Source organism: Myotis lucifugus, unplaced genomic scaffold (assembly GCF_000147115.1).
Source record: "Myotis lucifugus unplaced genomic scaffold, Myoluc2.0 scaffold_128, whole genome shotgun sequence".
Taxonomy (NCBI): Eukaryota; Metazoa; Chordata; class Mammalia; order Chiroptera; family Vespertilionidae; genus Myotis; species Myotis lucifugus.
The window spans coordinates 594503-618286 of record NW_005871176.1 but is presented as its reverse complement, the minus strand read 5'-3'; the positions used below and the strand labels follow the sequence as shown (position 1 = coordinate 618286).

The following is a 23784-nucleotide window of genomic DNA, read 5'->3' as shown; positions in this document are numbered from 1 at the left end:
GGGGTCGGGGGGGGTGGGGTAGGCCTTGAAGAACTAGTAGCCTTGAGAGGCTGTGAGGAAGGCAGGAGTCCTTGGAGGCCAGGCTTGGCGAGAACAAAGACCCAGAGGCAGGAAGGTGAATGGTCTGGGAAGTCCGGCCCACCTGAGCCAAGGTTTCTGCTAGGAAAGTTGGGAGAAAGGAAAGGTTGGGGAGATGAACAGGGTTCTCTGAACATAGGGGCTTGATCGGTCAGACAAAAAGCAGAGACGGATGCAGGCTCTGACTTGAGTCTTCAGTTTTAACTTTCACTCGCTATATTTATTTATCCACTAGAAGGCCCAGTGCATGAAATTTGTGCACGGTGGGTGGAGGGAGTCCCCTCAGCCTGGCCCTGCACCCTCTCCAATCCGGGACCCCTCGGGGGATGTTTGACTGCTGTTTGATGCAGTTGGACATCCCCTCTCACAATCTGGGACCTCTGGCTCCTAACTGCTCACCTGCCTGCCTGCCTGATCACCCCTAACTGCCTCTGCCTGATAGCCCCTAACCACCTCTGCCTGCTGGCCTGATCGCCCCTAACTGCTCCCCTGCTGGCCTGATTGCCCCTAACTGCTCCCCTGTCTGCCTGATCACCCCTAACTGCCTCTGCCTGCTGGCCTGATCACCCCTAACTGCCCTCCCCTGCTGGCCTGGTCGCCCCTAACCGCCTCTGCCTCGGCCCCCGCCACCATGGCTTTGTGCAGAAGGACATCCAGATGGATGTCCGGAAGATGTCTGGTCTCATTAGCATATTACCTTTTTATTAGTATAGATTAGCAGCCGACTTCTGCTGAGCACCTATTCTATGCCAGGACCTGTGCAGAGCACAGAGGGGGCAGAGGGCAGAGGTCAGCCAGACTTCATCCCCACCTGAGATTTCAGATACAAGGGGACCTCCCTTCTGAACACAGTCCCTACCCTGTCCTGCAGCCATCCCCTGCCTGTGACTGCACCTACCCACTGGAGTCCTTTCCTCTCACGCCCCACTTCCCCAAGTCTGGGGACTCCAGCCCCCAGTGTGGCCCCACCTTGGATCCCTATAACAGGGTTTATCAAACTGCACCAAACGAAGCCAGCTGATTGAGTGCCTTTCACATCGAGCCCTTCACATGTAGTGGCTGCATTTATCGTCACAGCCAGCCAGGGAGAGAGGGGCACTGGTCCCTGGTTCTCAGGAGAGCAGGCTCAGCTCTCGGGGGATCTGTTCGCCATCACACAGCCCGTACGCCACAGAGCTGAGGGTGGGCCCGGGCCTGTCTGACTCCCACACCAGAGGTCTCTACCCTGCCCCGGGAAGACCCTTTCATGTTATAGCTGAGTGGTTACCCCGCTTGCCCTGGCTGCACAGCTAGTTAAAGGCAGGGACAGCCAGGTTCAGTCCCAGTCTCATGGCTCATCTCAGAGGCCCCAGGGAGCCGTGGGCGATCTGGGGTGTGGTTAGCCCACCCCTTGGCAGGGCACTCCAGCCCTCTCTAACTGGAATGGCATTCCAGGAAGCTCCCATACCTGGCCATAGAGACACCTGGAGTTTTTGTGGTCGCCACAGCGCCACCTTGTGGTGACTTTCAGGGAGGGCACACACTACACAGAAGAAGAGGCTCTTCCAAGCCCAGCACGAGGTGGGTTTGGGACATGTGCTGGCTGGGACGGGTCTACTGACGGCCTTCCATCGAGGGCTTGTGCAAAACTGAGCAGCTGCTCCTGCTTCCTGAGAACTGTCTGTGCCACCCACTTATATCCTCTGGCTCACACTTAGGAGGCACCAGAAGTACAAAGAGGAGAGAGAACTGATGTTTATCAGGTACCTGCTGTGCCAGGTGTTTCTAGGAATCATCCCATGGAACCTTCCCAGCAGCCCTGGAAGGTTTCCCTCTCTCACAGGGATGCCTGGGCCGTTTCCCAGAGGAGGATGTGGACAGGTGCACTGTGGCCCAGCTCCCACGGCAGGCAGCATCGGGCTGGCATCGGACCGCTGCTCAGTGTTACCAGAGCAAAAGCGCTGCCCAGCTAAGCGTGACTGGGCTTTTGGGCAGCAGCTGCCCAACATGTGCTGTTATTTGAGTGACCTTTTCCTTTTCCTCGATGAGAATCAGGAGGGAATGATCTGACCAAAAATTTCTTATAAGAAAGGACAATGAAATAAAAATTGGGTCTTTTTAGTGACAAGTCACCGTGTTTTAAAATGACCAAAACACTAAAAAACAGTCACATGGCTTCTTTTTTAAGGTGGACGGGAACTCGGATGAGGTTGTTTTTGAGAATTTTACAACGTCCCAGCCACCACTGGGAGGCCCCTGTCGGGTGGCAGGCTCAGGTGGAGAAATCAATGGCAGAGAGGAGGAAAAATCAGTGACCAAGTGCATGGTCCTAGGGCCAGTTTCCCTACTGGAGACCTGGTCTCAGGACCAGTGAGGTCCGCGGACACACACGCACGCTCACAGGGACATCCTGGGATGCGGGCTGCTGCCCGGCTCCGCCGTCAGGACTCCGCAGTATGTGGCAGGGCTGCTCATGCCAGGAGGTGGTGTGTTTATCGTACAGGCTTACTACTCCCAGCAGCATTATCTGCGCTCTACACCCTGACTGTTCCTACCAGCAATCGCTGCTGGGCTGTCTGTTTATGAATTGGAATGAACAGTTGCAAAGCTTGGGATGGGGTAGGAGGAAGCACCACAGGGAAATCTTATTTTTGTACGTAGACCCACTCAGGTTAAGTAAATTGCCAGTTGAAATAGGACCACCTTTTCAAGTAGCTGTGCTGTCAGAAAGCAAACCTGGCATTGTGATCCGGGGAACATCAGAAGGTGACTGGTCTCAGACTGGCTGCCCTCGGACTGGTGCTGTGGGCACCAGGATGCTGTGGCCATTCGCAGGATGGCAGTAACCACTGGGTTTACAGCCTCCCTCATACAGCCTCACGGTGTCTATTACCATCGGTGTCCCTGGTTAATATTTTTATATCAGTTCATCATCTTGACTTACATAAATTTATTTTACAAGGAAACATTATCTCAAATGGAAATTCAGTATTACTTGTCATGAATGAAAAGAATCTATAATAATAAAAGCATAACATGCTAATTAGACCAGAGAGCCAAACGACCTTCTGGACATCATTCCAGATGTTCTTCTGGACGAAGCCACGGCAGTGGGGGCCGAGGCAGAGGCAGTTAGAGGCGATCAGGCAAGTAGGTAGAGGTGACTAGGGGTGATCAGGAAGGCAGGTGAGCAGTTAGGGGTGATCAGGCAGGCAGGCAGAGTGGTTAGGGGCGATTAGGCAGGCAGGCAAGCAGTTAGGAGCATCAGGCAGGCAGGTGAGTAGTTAGGGGCTATCAGGCAGGCAGGCAGAGTGGTTAGGGGCGATCAGGCAGGCAGGCAGGCTAGTGGTTAGGAGCCAGCAGTCCTGGATTGTGAGAGGGATGCTCGACTGTTGGTTTAGGCCCAATCCCACAGGGATCCCTGCAGAATCGGGCCTAAACTGGCAGTCAGACATCCCCCGAGGGGTCCCGGATTGCAAGAGGGTACAGGCTGGGCTGAGGGACCCCCCCCTCCCATGCACGAATTTCGTGCACCAGGCCTCTAGTTATACAATAAAAAATGAAACAATGCTATTGAGATCTAGCGTAATGCTATCACCTGCCAAATGCTCTGAGCCTGAGACCTGAACCTTTTATTTAAAAAGGGAATTTAACAGCCTGGCTGGCGTGGCTCAATGGTTGAGTATCGACCTACAAACCAGGAAGTCACAGTTCAATTCCCGGTCAGGGCACATGCCTGGGTTATGGGCTCGATCCCCAGTGTGGGATGTGCAGGAGGCAGCCAATCAGTGATTCTCTCTCATCATTGATGTTTCTATTTCTCTTTCCTTCCCCTCTAACATCAATAAAAATGTATCTTAAAAAATAAAGGGAGGTTAACAAATAATGGAGCTAAACCAGAAGCTTCTGCAGTGGCAATAACGGACTAATTTGCCTGAAAATTCTTCCATTACAAATACTCCAGAAGTGCTAGGTAAGCTCTAGCAAATATCCCTTTAAATGCTTGGCTGAGCTCCCCAAAAGTAAGGAAATTACCAGAGGTGAGAAACAAGGAGGGAACAGAAGCCAGAGCAGTAAGCATGTCCCCTAGGGTGGGAATGTCCCCTTGGGAATTTAGAGACCCAGGGCCAGGCCTCACTGGATTAGGGTTCAAATTAATACTACCTGCATGGTCCCGGAATCCCATGTCAAAAAAAGGACACCAGCTTACTCTGGAGAAAACAGGTCCTCCATCCAGGCTACCCAGGTTCCCATCTGTGAATACGTGAGCAGCTTTAAAGATAAGCTCAGAATCCAGACTTACTTTAAAACACACAAGGGAGCCCTGGCTGGTTTGGCTCAGTGGATAGAGTGTTGACCTGCAGACCGAAGGGTCCCGGGTTCGATTCCGGTCAAGGGCACATGTCTGGGTCACAGGCTCGATCCGCACTAGGGGGTGTGCAGGAGGCGGCCAATCCATGATTCTCTCTTATAGATGATGTTTCTATCTCTCTCCCTCCCTCTCTCTTCCTCTCTGAAATCAATAAAAATATATATTTTTAAAATAACACACACACACACACACACACACACACACGGGAAAAAACTACCATACAGAGAGTCTCAGAAACAACAAACATCTCGATTAGACCCTCAAGCCTCCATAGAACAGTCTGAAGGGGTCCCCTCAAAAGAAGTGTTTACAGTTATTAAAGACATAAATTAAAGCATTGAAAATAAGTGGAAAGAACAAAGCACTAAAAAAAGAACAGGAAATTTTGAATGCATAAATAAGCAGAACAACAAATTAATGTTTCTCCGTTTTCTCCCTCCCTTTCTCTAAAATCAATCAAAAAATAATAATAATCTATGTATAAAGCACTTAACCTATCCTGAAGCAAGCTATAATGATGATGATGATAAAGAAGGAGGGTTAAGAAATAGAATTCCAGCCCTGGCCAGGTGGCTCAGTTAGTTGGAGCATCGTCCCGTACACCAAAAAGGTTGCAGGTTCAATCCCCAGTCAGGGCATTTACCTAGGTTGCAGGTTTGATCCCCTGTTGGCTCTCGTACAGGAGGCAACCAGTCTATGTTTCGCTCTCGTGCTCGCTCTCACTCTCCCCCTTCCTCTCTCTCTAAAATCAGTAAACATATCCTCAGATTTAAAAATGAAAAGAAATAGATAAATGGAATTCCAGCCCTGGCTGGGTAGCTCAGTTGGTTGGAGCGTCGTCCCAATGCACCAAGGTTGTGGGTTTGGTCTCCGGTCAGGGCACAGGCAGGAGGCAGCCAGTGAGTGAATGAATGAGTGGAGCGGCAGATCGATGTTTCCCCACTCCCCCCCCCTCCCCCCTTTAAGATCAATAGATGGAAATTGGGGTGGGGTGGGGGGGAACAACGTAAAAAAAAAAAAAGAATTCCGGAACTTTGCTTTTGTTTTTGTTTTGTTTTGTTTCGTTTTGTTTTATAAAAGCCTTTACAGCAAGAACTCTGTCCAGTTTCCTGCCTAGCCCCTATGGATTTAGGCCCGCATTACTGCCCATGGCATTTGCAAGATAAAACCAAGGCAGAGCTTTCCGAGTCGCCGCCAAGACGCAGATTTTCGTGAAAACCCTCACGGGGAAGACCATCACTCTCGAGGTTGAACCCTCGGATGCGGATGCGATAGAAAATGTAGAAGCCAGGATCCAGGCTAAGAAGGAATTCCTCCTGATCGGCAAAGACTGATCTTTGCTGGCAAGCAACTGGAAGACGGGCGTACAGTACTTTGACCACAACACTCAAAAGGAGTCCACTCCTCATCTTGCATTAAGACTTGGTGGAAGTGCTAAGAAAAGGAAGAAAAAGTCCTACACCACTCCCGAGAAGAACAAGCAGAAGAGAAAGAAGGTCACGCTGGCTCCTGAAATACTACAAAGTGGATGAGAGCAGGAGTGCTCTCAGATGAATGTGGTGCTGGAGTTTCTGTGGCCAGCCACCTTGACAGACATGGTGGCAAATGTTGTCTAACCTATTGCTTCAACAGACCAGAAGACAAGTCATTGTATTTGGGTTAATAAAAGACATGAACTAACCAACAAACAAAAAAACAAGGCAAAGAGTTTGTCAACGAGCTCACACAGATACGTTTCCACATGCTGACCTGAGTCCCTCAGCTCCCACTGGGCTGAGAACGGTGCTGAGCGTCACTGGTGCAGGCTGACATGCGGACAGGCTGTCACCGGGCAGCGGCTCTTTCATCCTCCTGACGGCTGACACCACGTTTGACGTGACTTAGTTCCCTCCGTGGCATCCATCCACCAGTTCTCAGTCTGTTTTGTCCTCAGACACATCCAGCTTTCGTCCCCCGAGTGGGAGCGAGGAGGGGTCAGGCGTGCAGATTAATTTCCTGGGTGCCGGGATGCTGGTACCAGCCTTACCACTTTGCATGGCCCACATCAAAGAGACGGCGACCACAAGGAGCAGATGAAGGCTTACTCGTTCCCTCACATCCTAATAATACATCCAAATGATGTTCTTTAAGCAATTCTTCCCAGTGTGGGGGGCGAGGGGGAGACGGGCAGTGTCCTTGTTGCCTTAGCTCTGTCTCCCTTCCCCCTGTCTCCCCCCCTCTCCCTCTGGCGGTTTCTCTCTATGTGCTTATCATGCTGGGGGGGTGGGGGGAAGGAGTGTTGGAATGGATCTTGTTTGTGCTGGATGCAATTCATATTTCCTTCAAGGTCTGTTTCCTGGACCGGCCGTCAGGAGATAATTTCCTCCTCCATTTGCTGCTTATCGCTCCCTGCACACACGACCCCCTGCCAGGAGGGAGAAAATCCGGCTCTCTCGCGTCTCAAACTTGTGATCCTTTGGTCTTCGCAGCCCAGGAGAATCTCATGATTGACAACGTGACAGGCATGCGGGAGTGGGTGGCGGGGCCTTCCCAGCCGAGAGGAGGCTGTTTGGAAACACCGGGGCGGGCCTGCCTCGCTTTACGAGAGCCTGCGGAATGGAAAAGACAGAGCGCCACAGGCAAGCCAGGAGCACTTATCCCAGTGGCGGGGGCCTTCCCTGTACAGAAGGGTTCTCCTTGGGCTTTCAGATAGACCCGGCCCTGTTTGGTATATTTTAAGAATATTTTGTTTTGCCCAGCTGGCATGGCTTCGTGGTTGAGTGTCCACCTATGAACCAGGAGATCACGGTTCGATTCCTGGTCAAGTTGTGGGCTTGATCCCCAGTGTGGGGTGTGCAGGAGGCAGCCAATCAATGATTCTCTCTCATCATTGATGTTTCTCTCTCTCTCTCTCTCTCTCTCTCTCTCTCTCTCTCTCTCTCTCCCCTTCCTCTCTGAAATCAATAAAAATATATTTTTTTTAAAAAATATTTAGTTTTATAAAAACCCAACTTATATACAATTTTTTTAAGGCCAAGGTTATAGAGTAGATGGAAGTTTGCTATTGCAAAGACAGTGTTTGTTCTCCGCTCTTAATTTTTTTTGAAAAGCTAAGGCAATCTCCAGGCTGAGAAGGGCCATGTGGTAAAAGGGTTCCAGTGTGAGCCGCAGAAAGCATGGGGCACTTGACAAGATAGAAACTGGTTTATCCAAATTCTCACGGGTAAAAAAAAAAAAAAAAATTCTCACGGGTAAAAGTAAGCTTTAATGCCTTCAAAAGTCACAAGGTGGATGGTAGCAGCTGGAATAAATGTGAACACATTTCAGCAAACATTCATTGTTCCTGCAGCAAAACGGCGGTGAAGTCTCACAGTAGCTCTCATGAAATGTTAAATCTGGTGTCTTTTGTTGGTCTTGAAAAGCGGAGGCATCTGCATGAATTCTCGTCATGGGAGGGATGGTCTGTGCCCATGGAAGGGGCCTGCTTCATACTAAAGGTGGTACCTGAGCAAGGAGCTTCTGCCTTTTACCTGGACGGCTGAAATCTGCTTTTATGAGGTTTTGGACCAAGCAATGAATTTTGACATTTTTTCACTTCCTTCACCTACTACAGCGGCCAGCATCTATTTCCTAGCCTGAGTTTCCCTCCCAGACCATCCTGTTAGGGAAGGGTGACAGCTCTGAGCTGCCCCACAGAACTCCACCCTGTGTCTAAAGTGATTCTCGCCGACCTCCCTTAGCTAACACCTGTGTGTTCCTGAGAGCCCGTCACATGGCTTCTCCTACGTTTGTAACATCACGGAAGCAGGTTTGCGATGTCTCTAAAACATAAGAAGAGCACGCCTGAGTGTGTCAACAGTCTGAGGATGAAAGAGGAAAAGGTCGAGGAAGACCATTGCCGGCCAGCTTCAGAGATGAGTAAATGTGTTTCCAGCTCGCCGCCCGCCCTGACTTGATTCGGCTGTGCCCTGGACTGTCTAATGAGGTTTAACTCCTTGTCTCAGTTCAAGGTCACGGGCAACTTCAGGATGCTAAGCTGCTGCCCTGGGTAACTGTCAGGAATCCTGCATTGCCACTTCTGGCCACAAGGGGTCCCAGCCCTCCAAGCGTCAACACCCAGGGATGGAAAGAGGTCCCAGCTCTTTTGTGAGATTCTGTGGGCAGAGCAGGTGGCTTGAGTGGGCGGCCCCCGGAGAGAGCTGCTGAGCTGAGTCCTTGGCCCTGGGTCAATAACCGTTTGGCGCTGTGGGAGCAATGATAACCCACATGCAATCGCTGTGCTTCGTGCTGTTACTGCAAACAGCAGAAAGCATGGCCCTGGGGAGCAGGCAGCTCTCTGTGCAGTCTGGGTTCTGGTCCCAGCTTTGTTCCCTCTACCTGTGTGGCCTTGGGCCCCCAGCCCCTCTGGGACGCAGTCTCCTCATCTGCCAGGGAAAGGGCTGGAATAAAATCTCGTCCTCTACAGCTTTGCTGCAACGTAAGCACCTGAAATAGCCCTGACATCAAGGGGTGTCTGAGTCAGCCTTCTGTTCAGCACCAACCGCCAGCTTACTTACTGAAGTCTTACATCCTTCTGCCAGATAAGCACCTCCTGGAAGCAAAAGGGGTGAAGTCAGCATTCTGTGCCCCGGAATTTTTCAACGTCAGAGCCAGAGGAGCACTCAGAGAACTTGGTACTGCAGGGGTTCTCAAACTTCTCTCAGCCTGGAACCCTTGACTCAGACAAACTCTGACATGGAAGCCCAAACAGAATACGATTAGCTGGACTCTGGTTAGAAACTGGAGCCCAGAGAGAGGAAGCCAGCTGTCCGAGGTCACTCAGCAACAGAGCGGCAAAGCTGGGTGGAGCTGCCCCCTCCTGGGCCCATCCCCCAGCCGTGACACTGAGCCTGCAGAGACGTGTGGGAGCTCAGAATCGTAAGAAAGGGCCACGTGTGGGGGACTGGGAATTGAACCGGGGCTTTGCAGTCGCAGAGTACATCTACTGGCTTTCCTGAGGGCGTGGCAGATCATTCATTCAGTCGGTCATTAATGCAAATTTTAATTAAGCACCAAGTATACACCAGGTACTGTGCTAAGCCCAGGCAGCTGTGGATAAGGCAGCTCGAGCACTCGCCCTTATTAGACCTGGAGGTTAGAGGCGGAGACAGACATGAACAAGTGATAAATGACAAGAAGAAAAATGCAGCGGAGTAAGGTGATGGAGAGTGACAGAATGAGGGTGCGTGGGTACCTCTCATTGGTCAAGAGCGGTGCTTCTCTGAATGTGGTAATTGCAGCTACCTGAGAACTCTTGGTTTCCAGGCTGCAGCAAGATAGAAGAAAGGCTCCTTCCCTGTTTCCACAGGAGCAGCCCTGGGCCATGAACAGCACTTAGAACCACCCTGGCCTAACATATCTCTGAACCATTAGGTCAGGGCTGTGTGTTGGTGTGCTAGGGTTTCAAATCCACATGCCTGTAACTTAAGTGAAGCTGTTTTGATCTAAGGAGTAATTTGTTTGCACTGGGGAGGCCATGTCAGGATGATGTTGTCAGAATCGTTGTGCTACTCAGTGTTGATTGATATGAACGTAGGAAAGAGCGGCTGTGGCGTCATGGACACCGAAACTTGAAATACCAAGCGTCTGCCAGGGCTTCCCGACAGTGTTTGGTGCAGCCAAGGCCACTCCCTCTGAGCTAGGTAGCTCTCTGAAGGTATTGGGACACTCGCTCCAGCCGTGGGCAGGACTGTTCTGTGCCCACAGTGGTGAATACCAAGCAGGAGATGACCTGGCCCGCTACAGGGCACCTTCACTCCCTGAGCATCCGCTTCTGCACCAGGGACGTTGAATGAGCGCTGGCAGCCGGGTGTCAGCTCCCGGTTGGCTAAGCCGATCCCTCCAATAACCAGCCAGTAGAAAGTCACCCCTCAGTGAGATTTGGGCTTCATTTCTTTCCTCTCCCCTTTGCCTGGAACAGTCGTGCCGTCAATCTGTCATTGCATTGGAGAATGTTCTTTCTTTATTGGCTTAAGAGACATGACCCTGTATGCTATTGGCTTGTGAAGTACTATTATAAATTATAACCCCCGCAGTGAACCTGTGTTAAATAAGTTATTGGCAAAGACCATTTCGGTCTCTGAACATAATTTTGCCACGAACAAAGCAGTCAGTGCCGCTGATGAGTCTGCTCCCTGCTCCGGGGCCCATCCACCCCGGGACTCATCCGCCCCGTCTCCTCTTCACTCCCACCTTCGCACTGTCACCAAGGGCGGTTATGGTGTCTCCCCCCTGGCAGCTGTGAGGATGGCGGGCCGGTCACTTCCTTCTAAAGGAAGACGTCCCATCCGAGTCCCTGGCCAGTGGTGAGCTTCGTGAATGGTGGGAACAGACCTGGTTCCCACCTCAGGCTTTGTCACTTACTGGCCATGTGATCTTGAAACTGTCTTTGGTTTTCCTTAATTCTAAAATGGGAACAATGGTGCTTTGCCGGAATAGCTCAGACACAAGGAGCTTGAGCCAGGGCCTGGAACTCAGGAAGTGGGAGCTCCCATTACTGTGTGCGCATGTGCTTGTGGTGTATGCATGAATGTGTGTTTGCATGTGTGTGTGAGCATATGAGTGCATGTGTTTTCACATGTGTGTGCCTGAGTGTGCATGCACATGTGTGTGTGCTTGCGTGTGTATGCACGAATGTGTGTTTGCACGTGTGCATGAGCATATGAGTGCATGTGTTTGCACACGTGTGTGCCTGAGTGTGCGTGAGCACGTGTGTGTGAGGCACCCATCGCCTCCACCACTGTTGGAGAGTCCCTCCCAGGACCCACTGGGCCAGGGGCACTGACGGCCTCCCCGTCTCTCGCCAGATTGCCAGGGGATCATCGAGGACGTCGTCCTGCTGGGTGCGCCCGTGGAAGGAGAAGCCAAGCACTGGGAGCCTTTCCGGAAGGTGGTGTCCGGCAGGATCATCAACGGCTACAGCAGGTCAGCCCAAACCCCAGGCCCGCGGGAGTGCCCACACGTACTAAGCAGCTAGTGTGCCCGAGGCCTGGCCTTCGTCCCATAGGATGGAGAGCCTGGACACAGTCTCTCTGTGTCAGGCCTGAGACCAGGCTGTCACCATGACCAGGTCACAGGGGGACATGGTGAGTGGGACAGAGCTTGAGAAACAAAGGTTTGGCCTCATCGGAGGCCTCCAGTGCCCACCATGAGCTCGTATGCGCGTCATCTGGCAATGCAGGGAGGGGGCAGGGGCAGGCTGAGGTCTCTAAGCGTGGCTTTGGGCAGGGCAGGGTGATGGAACAGGAAGCTGGCAGTGATCGGGGAGCCGGTACCCAGGCCGTGCACCAGACCTCCGGCAAGGGGTGGGGGCCTGCCATGACTGACAGCTGTGGGCTGGAGAGGAGGCACCTGGCGTGGGGTTCGAGAGGAGGACTCGAAAGGTTTCAGCCACGGCTCTGCCCCAGACTTTGGGGAAGAAGAGCGATGACGTCCATCGCTGAGGCCTCAGGAGATGGGCCTGAGAAGATGCCGGGCCCGTCAGCCTCCAAATGGAGCAGGACAGGGTGGCCGTGTTCAGGAGCTCACGATTGAGAACCACACAGCCCGGGGTCCCCACGCTGCCTCAGTTTCTCTATCAGTAAAGGAGGGTGTTACTAGTGACTCCCGGGATTGCAGTGATGGTTAAACCTAGAGAGTGGCACATGGGGTTCAAGTACATGCAGATGCGGTTACTGTTTAGCAGCAGCAGCAGCAGCCACTTGGGATGTTCACTCCACAGACTCTGAGCACCAGCCTCGTGCCCGGCGCCTTCCTGGGGCTGCAGGGGAGCAAGCCCAGCCCCATGGAGCCTAGCATCCGGGCGGGGAAAGCAGGCAGCCCCAGGCAGACAAGAGGCTCCCCTGCAACACCAAATCCAGACGCTCCGAAACCTGAGGCCCTGCCCCGGGAACGGGAATGGCTCGGACATTCAGGGCCGAGCTCGCCCCGAGCTGATGAGAGGGTTGCTAGGCTGGCTTCTTCCTCCCACGGGGCTCGTGAGCTGAGTGACGTGAGGCCCCACGCAACCCCTGCAGGGGTGTAAGGTGATACACAAGCCAGATTACCTTCCTAAATCTGAAACGTTATTCTGAATTCTAAAGTCAGGAGGCTCCCGGAGGTTTGGGAGGGAGGACCCATATTCCAGGCTCATTGCTTCAAAAGCGCACAGTACTGGCCTCATCACCATGGAGGCTGACATGCCAAGCCCAGGTCCAACGGGCAGGTTGGAAGTTTCAGAAGCAGTAGGCCGGGTGACTAGAGGGCAGAAAGGAAAAAGAAGAAAAAATGACTCTGGGGTGATGGTGGGAGGCGACTGGCTCCATTAACACAACTTAAAAAAATAACAAAACAAAACAAAAATAAGGAGATAGGACGTGTTGGGGGAGTTTCCAGAGGGCGCTGGATGCAGCGCTAGACCTCAGAGGAGTTAGAATGCTCGAGAGGCAGTGGGGTCGTCAGTTTCCGTTACAGCCAGGGGGCAGGTGAGATCACTTGAAAGGCAACGGAGAGAGAGAGGAAACGCTGGCTTCTGAGTCTCAGGAATAAACTTCAGGGTGAGAGGGGAAGAGGCTCCAGCCAGAGGTTAGGGGCAACAGAATCATCCACCGTCCTGTGCCCGCGGCTTTCAGCTGGCACAGGAATACAGAGATGGACACTATGAGAGACGCTCACGGCTAGCGGAAGGGACACGTGGAAAGAGACAATTCTTCTTAAAATCTAAAAATGAATCTTGAAGCAGTGGGCTGGGGGGAGGATGTACCAAGTATTAGACGCTTTCCACCTCCCAGACCCTGGCTTTGTTATAATCATCTACTTTAATCCTCCCCAGACCCCATGGTGTTGGTCTTATGAATCCCATTGCACAGGTGAGGAAGCTGAGGCTCAGAGAGGTTAAGTCAAACGGCCAGTTAACTTTCATTTTCATCTAAGCTCCACCACCTTAAAGTAGGACCCTAAACCGGAACAGAATTGTAAGTTTTTATCATTTTGATTCTTTAGTTCACAGGAATAGCTAGCTGGGTACTTCAGAACTAAAGATAAAGATGGTTTTAGCCATAGATAGGGGGTTCAGCTAATCACTTTGTCTCTATCATACATACTCTAAGCTGAGTTTTTATAATCAGGATATGGTAAAAAAAAAAAAAAGAAAGAAAGAAAAAGAAAGAGAAGAAGAAGAAGAGGAAGAGGAAGAGGAAGGAGAAGGAGAAGGAGAAGGAGAAGGAGAAGGAGAAGGAGAAGGAGAAGGAGAAGGAGAAGAAGAAGAGACAAAAAGCAAAGAGCCATAACGTGTATCTACACATAAACGCACAGAATAAATACAAATAGTCAATAAACTTTTGAGAAGACGCCCAGCTTCACCATTAATGAAATAAATGCAGATTAAAATCAGTAAGAAGATAATGTTCATCACCCATGAGATGATCAAACATTGGAAAACGAGTAACGTTTTGTGTTGGTGAAGATTCGGAGAAACGAGCACGTTCGCACGTACACTGTCGGAGCACAAGCAGGGATAGCTATCGGAAGGTTTAAAGTGCCAGTTTTCTGACACTCCTCCCCCAAAGTTTGACTTCTAAGATCCTGACCTACTAGATACACACGTGCACAGAGAGGGTTGTAAACAGTGGATAGTTACGGCTTCATTTATAATTTAAAAATGAAAACAACCTGAAGGACCATAGATAGGGGCTAGTTTAAGGGAGAGAAAGTGGGTGCCACTGCACATACTGCAATCCCATAGATCAGCGGTTCTCAACCTGTGGGTCGCGACCCCTTTGGGGGTCGAACGACCCTTTCACAGGGGTCGCCTAAGACCATCGGAAAACACATATATAATTACATATTGTGTTTGTGATGAATCACTATGCTTTAATTATGTTCAATTTGTAACAATGAAAATACATCCTGCATATCAGATATTTACATGACGATTCATAACAGTAGCAAAATTACAGTTATGAAGTAGCAACGAAAATAATGTTATGGTTGGGGGTCACCGCAACACGAGGAACTGTATGAAAGGGTCGCAGCATTAGGAAGGTTGAGAACCACTGCCCTAGAGGAATAATGATATTTATATATATATATATATGCCTAAGCGACCAATACAAACAAACGACCAGTCGCTATGACGTGCACTGACCACCAGGGGGCAGATGCTCAACACAGGAGCTGCCCTGAGTGGTCGGTGCACTCCCACAGCCAACCTCCCCTCGCCAGCCAACATCCCATGAGGAAGGTTGAGAACCACTGCCATATATGAAGGGAGAGCTGTCTGCCCGTCAGCCCCCAGGAAGGTGCAGGAGGGCCATCAGGAGCTGATAACAATGGCCACCCCTAAGGAATGGACAGGCACCAGAGGTAGGACATGAAAGAGACGTTAATTGATATTTTTTTTTAAGTAAGGATTGTTTTAAAAAACAAGAAAAGAAACAGGATGGACCAGCCTTGGGTGTGAGACCATCCTCGGTTAAAATTTTGGCTCCACCGTTACCTATTGCGTGGCTTTGGACAAACAGCTCTGAATCCCGGTGTTCCCGCCTATCAAGTGGGAATGGGAGTCCCTCTGCACAGGGGTTCTGGGAAAATTAAATGAGGTTCTAGGGAAATTAAAAAGGGTGCCCAGCAGGTGCCCAGGAGACGATAGCAGTTAGAATGACTGTCGCTGGCATCCTCGCATGACACACGGCTTTTGGGGGCTTGTCGTAAGCAGCAAGGGAAAGAATTAAAATTGCATGTGTGCCATGTGAGATCAACAGACTCTTATTAAACCCATCTGTTCTATTGAGAACCGGAGGCTAATAAGCTTGCTTTTCAATTATTCTGTGAAATCCTGGGCCATCTCTTGAGACAGAGGAGGAGGAGGAGGAGGAGGAAGGAGAGGAGAAGAAAGGAACGTAACAGACCAAGACAATAACTGCAGTTTCTTGGTAAATTAAACACCAATCAGAAATTTATATTCTTGGTTCCCAAAGGCATTTTAGTTGCCGTGAGCCTACTTGGACGTGGAGTGAGGGGGTGGGGGGCGCGTCAGGCCAACACTATCAGACTAAATACACTTACAAATGTTTAATGTACATCAGTAAAGCTCTATACAAACCCCTTCACAAACACCCCCCCCCCGACCCCCCGAGCCTAGCCAGGCAAGTGGTACTGCTCCCGTGGTACCGGGAGGAAACTGGAGGGTCAAGTTCCTCACCAGCACCACACAGCAGAGCCAGGATGGGAACTCAGGCAGGCCTGTCTCACTCGCAAGAAGAAAGTTCCATCCTGCCTCTCAGGGGGACTCCGTGTGGCCTCTGCTCCAGGTACCGTGTGGTCAGGAGGTGAGGTAGAAGGAGGAGCAGGGCGGACCCACAAGTGGCTCCAGGCCTCTGAGTAGCCAAGGAGCGCCCTCCAATGGGCTGTGTGGTGGCCAGTTAAGGGTCCAGCTGTGTGATTCGTGCCCCAGCATCGCCTGGAGGGCCACGGAGGCAAGGCTTGCTGCGCCCCACCCCAGGGAGTCCCTGATTCAGCTCAGGATACAGGAGACGGCACTAAGGCACTGTCCTGGGGAAAAGAGCCAGGACCGGACACACGGAGGGTGTGTGACAAACGTCACAAAAGGAGCATAGATGTGAAGGACAGAGGAGTAATAATATCAGCTGGAGGGGTTCAGGGGCGCTCCCCGGGGAAAGTGATCCAAGCTGAATTTTGAAAGGATGGATAGTCTCTCAGCCCACAGGGACTAAAGGAGTAGACCAAGCAGGAGAGGCCACACCACCCACGAAGGCCCAGAGTAGGAGGCAGATTGGTACCCGATGCTTCTCAAGTGCTCGCGTGGGAGCGCTGTGCACATGGCGTGCCATCTCAGTGCACGCTCCCACCCACCCCGAGACGAGGCTGAGACTCAGAGGGGCCAAGCAACTTGTCCAAGATCACACAGCTACCCATCGACCAGGCGGGACTTGAACCTGGCTCTATGTGACCCACTCCGGCAAGGGAGGCAGAGGAGGGGTCTTGCAGGCCCTGTGGTTTGCTCAGCACAGTTTAGAGAACATGGAACCTTCTTACCGATGTTCCTGCTCAGTCCCTCGGTGCCTGTGAATGCAATTTACAGCTTTGAGTAGAGTGCTGTCATAAGACAAACATTTCGAAAGGAACGATTCTGACTTTGCTCATTTATACCAGTAACTACCTGTGTCAGAAGCAGCAAAGGAAAGATTTAAAATTGCATGTGTGCCCAGTTCCTATTGGTCCACTCCCCCAGGAGGACCCGGCTGCGTTTCTTTCCCAGGGAGCCCTGGACCAGGCATCCCGGGGGAACTGGGAACGCCTCTGAGCCGAGAGCACCTCTCCTGCTCCACGTGCTGACTTGTCGAGAACTTCGCCCAGTTTCCTCATCCATCCATCCATCCATCCATCCATCCATCCAACAGGCAGCCATCTACTACATGTCATCACTGTTCCCAGCTCTGGGCACCCAGCAGGGAACAAAGCAGACACCTTCGTGGCGCTCCCATGCCCCGGGCAGCACTGCCAAGGGTCCCCTGCGGTTCCCACCCCACGGGTCCAGTCAGGGCCCTGGTCTCTCACAGAAACACCAGTCCCACCAGACTCCCCTGGGGCTTCCCTGAGGCTGGCGTTCACCCGTTCTGTGCCCGCAGGGGGGACTGGCTGCTGAGCTTCGTGTACCGCACGTCCTCGGCGCAGCTCCAGGTGGCCGGCCTGCAGCCGGTGCTGCTGCAGGACAGGAGGATGGAGAACGTGGACCTGTCCTCCGTGGTGAGTACCCCGCCTGGCCCTCCCCGGGCTCTGCGTCTGCCAGCGGGCACTTCATTCACCAGGGACTCTAGCCCCGGCCCGTTCCTTCCCGCAGAGAGAGCACGGCATCTGCTTGGGAAGAGAGGCCTCCTCTCTGAGCAGCATCCCTGTGCCGAGGCTTCGTCACCGGGCCCTTTACACACTTTGCCTCTAATCCAGTGGTTCTCAACCTGTGGGTCGCGACCCCTTTGGCGGTCGAATGACCCTTTCACAGGGGTCGCCTAAGACCATCCTGCATATCAGATATTTACATTACGATTCATAACAGTAGCAACATTACAGTTATGAAGTAGCAACAAAAATAATTTTATGGTTGGGTCCCAACATGAGGAACTGTATTTAAAGGGCCAGAAGGTTGAGAACCACTGCTCTAATCCTTAACGCAGCCTCAGGACCAGCATTATTACCCACGTATCGCAGGTTAGGAGATGAAACTGAGGCTTAGAAAAGTTTCTATCACAAACTGGCAATTAATTGCCTGCACTTGAACCCCCAGAGCCCATGCTCTGGCCCCTACATTACTGCCCCAGTCCTCTCGCCTCCCCTCCCCTCCCCCATTCCTCCTCCCAGGATCCCCACCCTGAGTCCCTCACCCCAGATGACTAGTCAGGACAGTCTGTTTTCTCCAAAAGTAACCAGAGGATGCAGGTGGAGGAAACAGGCCAGGCCACAGCAGAAGCACCTGGTTAAAGCGATAGTCGTCCCGGGGCAGACATGAGCCTGTGGCCCCAGAGCCGGGAAGCCTTTACGGTCATCCTTACCCCGGACAGACTTGCTTCATGTGATGTCAACCTCATGACAGCCCCCGAATGTAGGTGTGAGGCTTCCCCAAGGCACAGACTGAAAACCGAGGCTTGAGACAGTGGGTTCACATAGCCAGGAGCCGTGGACCTGGGCTCTGAAACCCGGTCCAGAGCCTGAGCCGCCCACCTCCCTGCGGGAGTGAGGTGCACTGGGTAACGAGACCGGAAACCACAGGACTCAGAGCGGTGCCTCCTGACTCATGCCCGGGGCCTCTGTCCCACTTAAGGGTTCCTGTGCCCTGAAAGGGAAGAGGAGAAGCGATGTGTGCCTCACCACCCGAGTCTCCCTCAGCCAGAGGAGGAACAGCCGCAAGTTCCTTTTAAATGAAAGCTCCTTTCAATGCCACGAGCCCTAGCAAGATCCAGTTTCTGCCCCAGGAAGCCTCTGAATGGGACACATTGGGAAGAGCACAGCCCTTGGCACAGGGAGGCGTGGCCTAGGATCCTGGCTTGGCCACTGGTGTGCTGGCTGTGTGACCTTGGGCCAGTGACTTAACCTCTCTGTGCCTGTTCCCTCATCTAGGAAATGAGGGAAATCCCCTGCCTTCCAGGCAGCGCATGTGAGATGCTCGGCAAATAGGAGGCCCCCTCCTCTCCTGCCTCCGCCACCACCTTCGGTTCTGCCCTTTGGAGACATCTACCTCTTCTGACTGCGGTCATGGCAGCTTCCCAGCTCTTGCCTAATAATAGCTCTTTATCGCATTAGGAGAACATCGCAAAAAGCAGTGCTTTCCTCTTTGGGGCAATTAGAGTAATTAGCATTGCTTTGTGCCGCCCTCCTGTTTTCCTTGAAAATTCTTGCTGGAGGAGGAGATTGCTGGCAGAAGAGTTTCGTTAGAGCTGTTAGGGGAAGTGACGGCTGCCCTGTGCTCAGGGCAGAGACCTCAGGATCTGCCTTCTCCTGGGACGACATGGTCTGGGCCCTTGTCATCATCTCAGATGACAGCCGCCCACCCAAACATGGTCTGAGGTGGCCCCTGACCTAAGGACAAGCCTGAGCCGGGAGGGAGGGAGGCGCTGGCCCTGTCGCAAGCAGGGGCATCTCAGGGGTGAGTGAAGCAGACAAACGCCAGGCTGCCTCCCAGTGTGGGTCACCATAGGCAGGGGATTCTGCCACCCCAGGGGCCAAGCCATAAGGCTTCTGGGGCAGAGACCCAGGCCAGGGTCTCTGAACTCTTCATGTGCCAAAGGAAGTGCCAGCTGGCTTCTAGAACTTAGCACAGGCGTGGCATAAACAGACACTTAACAATGACAATGATCGCCAACATGTGCCAGGTACTGCTTTCCGTGCTTCTCAGACCTTACGGCGCTCCCATGAAGTAGGGATGGAAAGCCCATTTTAGAGATGTGGAAACTGAGGCTGCAGGAGGGGACACTGCATGTGAGAGACAGAGCCAGATGAATACGGGGAACCTTCTGCAGAGCCCAGGCTCTTGGCCACGGCATTCCTGCTGCACACGTGTGTGTGTGTGTGTGTGTGTGCGCACGTGTGCGCGCGTGTGCGTGTGCGCGCACACCTCTGTGCACGTGAGCCTGTTACATGTATTCTCTCATTGAAGCCTCACAAAAGGTCACGTGGTATAAGTGTCTCTATTAGCCCCATTTTGCAGATAAGGAAACTGAGGCCCAGGAGGTAAAGGAACTTGAAGGTGCCGGTATGCTTGAAAGGAGGTGTTGGGCAGGCAGAGGGGGTAGCAGCAGCCTGTTTGGGCAAGTTGAGGTGTCTTCCAAGGCAGGAAACAGGAAGTGCTGAGGCCCATTCATACTGTGTGGATCCATAACAGTGAGCTCTCACAATGTACAGGGCTGGCCCTGGGGAGCAGAGGTGAGTTAGAAGTGGTCCCCGCGCTCCCTAAGCTCAGTCTATCAGAGAACACAAGCGTGTAAGCAGATGAAAATGATGGGGTGCGATGAATACTGTCACAGGGAGCACGAAGAGGGACCCTAACCAGCGTGGGAAGGTCTAGGACGGCTTCTCAGCACCAGTGGGACCCAGCACGTAATGAGGTGAGAGGCAGACTTCAATCAAGACAGCCAGGGAGATGATCACAGGCTGAAATCTTTTATTTTTAAATTGATTTCAGAGAGGAAGGGAGAAGGACAGAGAGAAACATCAATGATAAGTATCATTGATCAGCTGCCTCCTGCACGCCCCCTACTGGGGATCAAGCCCGCAACCCGGGCATGTGTCCTTGACCGGAATGAAACCTGGGACCCTTTAGTCCGAAGGCTGATGCTCTATCCACTGAGCCAAACTGGCCAGGGCTAGGCTGAAATCTTTATCCAACATCAGCCACGCCAGAACTTTCCACTGCTAAAAAGATACTCTTTGTCCGCCCGCCTCACCCCTGCTCTCCCCCCCCCCCGCCCTGCCTCCCTCTCCTCCCCTCCCCCCCCCCCCGCCCCCAGCTATCTGTAAAATTGAAGTTCCGCCAGTGAGTTCTCCCCCTGGGTCTTTGCAGAATGGCAGCTCAGGAACAGGGCAGGCCGGGACCTGGACCGACCTGTGGTCCCCGAGGACCAGAGCTGTGCCTTCTAGAATAGCTGCACGGCGGAGTTTCCGTCTGGAATCAGCTGTAGCCAGTGGCCACGCACCTCCCTCTGTCCTGCCCCGCCTGCCTGCACCAGCCCTAGCACCTCCCTTCACCAGCATTGCAAGGGTATAGGGAGGCCGTTCCTGCTTGTCCCTGTGGGTCTAGGTTTCTGCTGGCTGGGATTCTGACATGATGGCTAGAGCTTGGCAGCCCCCTTGGGCTCCCACACAGATCAGCCAGCTAACGCCCTACCCTCCACCCCCTGCTTCCAAGGAAACTAAGGTAAGGGAGCTTCTATTTATGGAGCACCTACTACGTGCCAGGCACTGTGGCTTATTTGTATTATATCTTCCCACAAACACCCTGAGGGGATGTGAAGCCCAGAGAGGGGCGGTAGTTTGTTCATGGCACACAGCACGTGAAGAGCAAAGCCGTATGCTGTGCGGGAGATGCTGCGTGCATCTCACTAATTAGTTAATGTCCCTGTAGAACTACTTTGGTCCCACATGGAACATGATGGTAAGAGGGAGCATATACTGGGTCCCTGCGAAGTGCCAGGCCCTTGAACTCTTGTAGCTGACATTCAGGGTCGGTGTGATGATCCTCATCTTACAGATGGGGGGAGGCCGGGGTTCTGGACATCGTAAGGACTCGCCCAGTTACTAGTGAGGGACAGAGCCAAGGCTTTTCTCAGATCCCAAACGCAGGTTCTTTCCAGTGCCGGGCAGCCTCGAACGCCCACCCTCTGTGGGGGCAGCTGCCCCACCTCGACCTCCACCCTGAACCCAGGGATCTGAAAGGCCCTCTGTGTGAGCGTTGTCACTGAACACGATGTACACGTTTTGGTGAAGAAAAGAACAAGAAGTAGGCAGGTTCTGGTTATGAGAAAATAACCAACTGTACAGGGAACTATCTTCTTGCGTTTTTGAGAAATCGTTTGCATAACCCGGTGTGATTGGTGATTCAGATGGAAATGCAGATGTTACCAGCCGAGCCTTTGTGATGTTTCCTAAGATTCCCCACACTTGCCTCTTTCCCGTCTTCTTTAAAGCAAAAGCCTTCCTCTTCAGCCTTGAAGGGAAGTTCTGTCTGGGGTTTACCTTTGACACGGACGCAGACCCCTTAGACTGGCAGGTAAAGCATGAGACTCCATTGCAGGGAGCAGATCTGACGCCTGTGTGTCAGCATAGTTCATTAGCACAGTTGGGCATCTGGCATTCTAATCACACTTCTACTGACACATCCCTACACAATAAAATGGGGGTACACTCAGCTGCAAGAGAGGAAGGTGCCCGGCTATAAATTGAAGTTCTTATGACTAAGAGAAAAGGGGGAGAGTGAGTTGTAGACGGTTCCTTGCCGTCTGTGACGTAGCTCTGTTTTCAGGTTGGGGCTTTACAGCAACCTCAGAGCAACTCTCTGATGAGCTACGCTCCTTGTCCCCGTTTTACAGCTCAGGCAAGTGGAGGTCAGAGGAGAGAGGGGTTTGCCCAAGAGCCGTTGGTGAGCAGCAGAGCCCTTCTGCCGTAACCTAAAGCTGCAGAATGAGGACCTCCACTGGACTATCAGGAGATCCCTTCCTGCCCCCAGAGGACCCAGATTTTGTAGAGAAACTGCCTGCATCTTTACTTACCGGGGTTTAGAGCAGCCTTGAACTTAGCGGTCCCCTCCCCTCTCTGGATTCCAGAGTCATGGAGAGTTGGAGACAGAGCATTGGCGATGGAGGGCGAGGGTGAGGCCCAGGAGCTTAGCTTGGGACCCTGGGGAGGCCTGGGCTCTGCCCGCCCACCGTGGCCCTCACTCACTGTCCTCCTGCAGGTCAGCGGCCACCTGGACTATGGCAAGCAGATGGACGTCATCCTGAAGGCTGTGGGCATCCCCACCAAGCCAGGCTGGGGCGAAAAGGGGCTTTTGATGGCCTCAGGCAACCTGCCCCAAGAGGAGCCTCGCCAGGCAGCAGCCGCCTCCTCATCAGACAAGACCACCGACCAGGATGGGCAAACCCAGGGTCCGGCACCCAGAGACACCTCCCAAGTGTCCGCATCCGCTGACCCCAGCCAAGCCCAGGTGCCAATGGGGCTGGACCAACCCGAAGGGGCCTCCCTTCCTGCTGCTGCCTGCCCTGCGGAGAACCCCCAGACCTGCAGCCATGGCGTGAGCCCCAACCCACTGGGCTGCCCCAGCTGTGCCAGCGAGATCCAGGGACCCGGCCCAGGGTTGGATTGACCCCCAAAGGGGACTCGAGCCGTCTTCCCAGATTCCCCTATGTGGTGCTCTCTTACCCCCGTCCACCGGGCTCCCCGCGGGAGCTCTGAAGAATTTCCACCAGTGCCTTTCCTAAACGAAGGCTCTGAAGAATTTCCACCAGTGCCTTTCCTAAACGAAGGCTTTGGGGTTGAAAAGCAAGGAATTGACAGGAGGGGGGACTGTAGGGAGACGATGGTTCCTCTCTGGAGAAGCAAGGCCAGAGCCCTGCAGAGTCAACCAAGCACAGGTGAGAGCCCTCGGACCCTGAACTCTAGGTCACACGTGGGGCTGGTTCTCCATCAGGAGGTCTGGGGGGCTCTTTGGGGCCTGAGGCCACCTGCCACCACCCCCCACCCCGCCACCTCAGTCAAGCCAGGTGTCTGCCTGCCCTTCCATCCACTCCAGGGCTGCCCTCCAGCCCACAGGCACCTCTGACACACCTACAGAGCGGGCACCAGAGGCAGCGGGCAGCTCACTCTCTCTGCTCTTGGGAGATCCGATCAGACCTGCCATGTACAGCCACGTGGGCGCCAGTCACACAGACACGAGGTGAAGGGCACCCCCCAAAGTTGCACTGCGTGGCAGCCCTGGATGTCATTGTAGCAGAGCACGGCGAGCAAATGCTGAATCCGCATGCGGTACGGTGGGAGCTGGGCCTGGTAGCAAGAGGGGGTTAGACGGGAAGGATTTCCTGTAGCAGGAGCAGAGGTGATGGTGATTGTAAAAATAAAGAATGGCTACCACCCAGCGAGTGTTTACCGTGTACCGAGGGCTTACATGGATTGCCTCAGTTGACCCCCACAACAACCCGATGAGGTAGCTACTGGTATCGTCTTCATTTTACACCTGTAGATACGGATGCCTGGAGAGGTCAGCTAACCTGCTCCAGCTCACATAGCTGGTCAATCTCAAGCTTGTCAGCTGGCCCCCGGAGCCCAGCTCTTAGCCATTGTACCAGGTGCCACTGGGC

The 23784-nt window shown here is 52.9% G+C and overlaps 1 protein-coding gene and 1 pseudogene across 7 annotated transcripts in view; both read left to right on the top strand.

Moving 5' to 3' along the window:
- Window positions 1-6109, top strand: part of LOC102424526 — a 9246-nt pseudogene extending 3137 nt beyond the window's left edge.
- The window catches only part of TMCO4 (transmembrane and coiled-coil domains 4), a 65544-nt gene extending 41983 nt beyond the window's left edge, over window positions 1-23561 (top strand). For 5 of the 7 annotated variants that reach the window (XM_023758331.1, XM_023758330.1, XM_023758333.1 and 2 more), the window contains 4 exons: window positions 11254-11371; window positions 17074-17191; window positions 22386-22875; window positions 22915-23561. In XM_023758331.1, the coding sequence (XP_023614099.1) occupies window positions 11254-11371; window positions 17074-17191; window positions 22386-22793 (644 nt within the window). In that variant the 3' untranslated portion in view covers window positions 22794-22875; window positions 22915-23561. The other 2 variants (XM_023758334.1, XM_023758336.1) reach the window with 2 other exon arrangements.
- The last annotated feature ends 223 nt before the right edge of the window (window positions 23562-23784 follow it).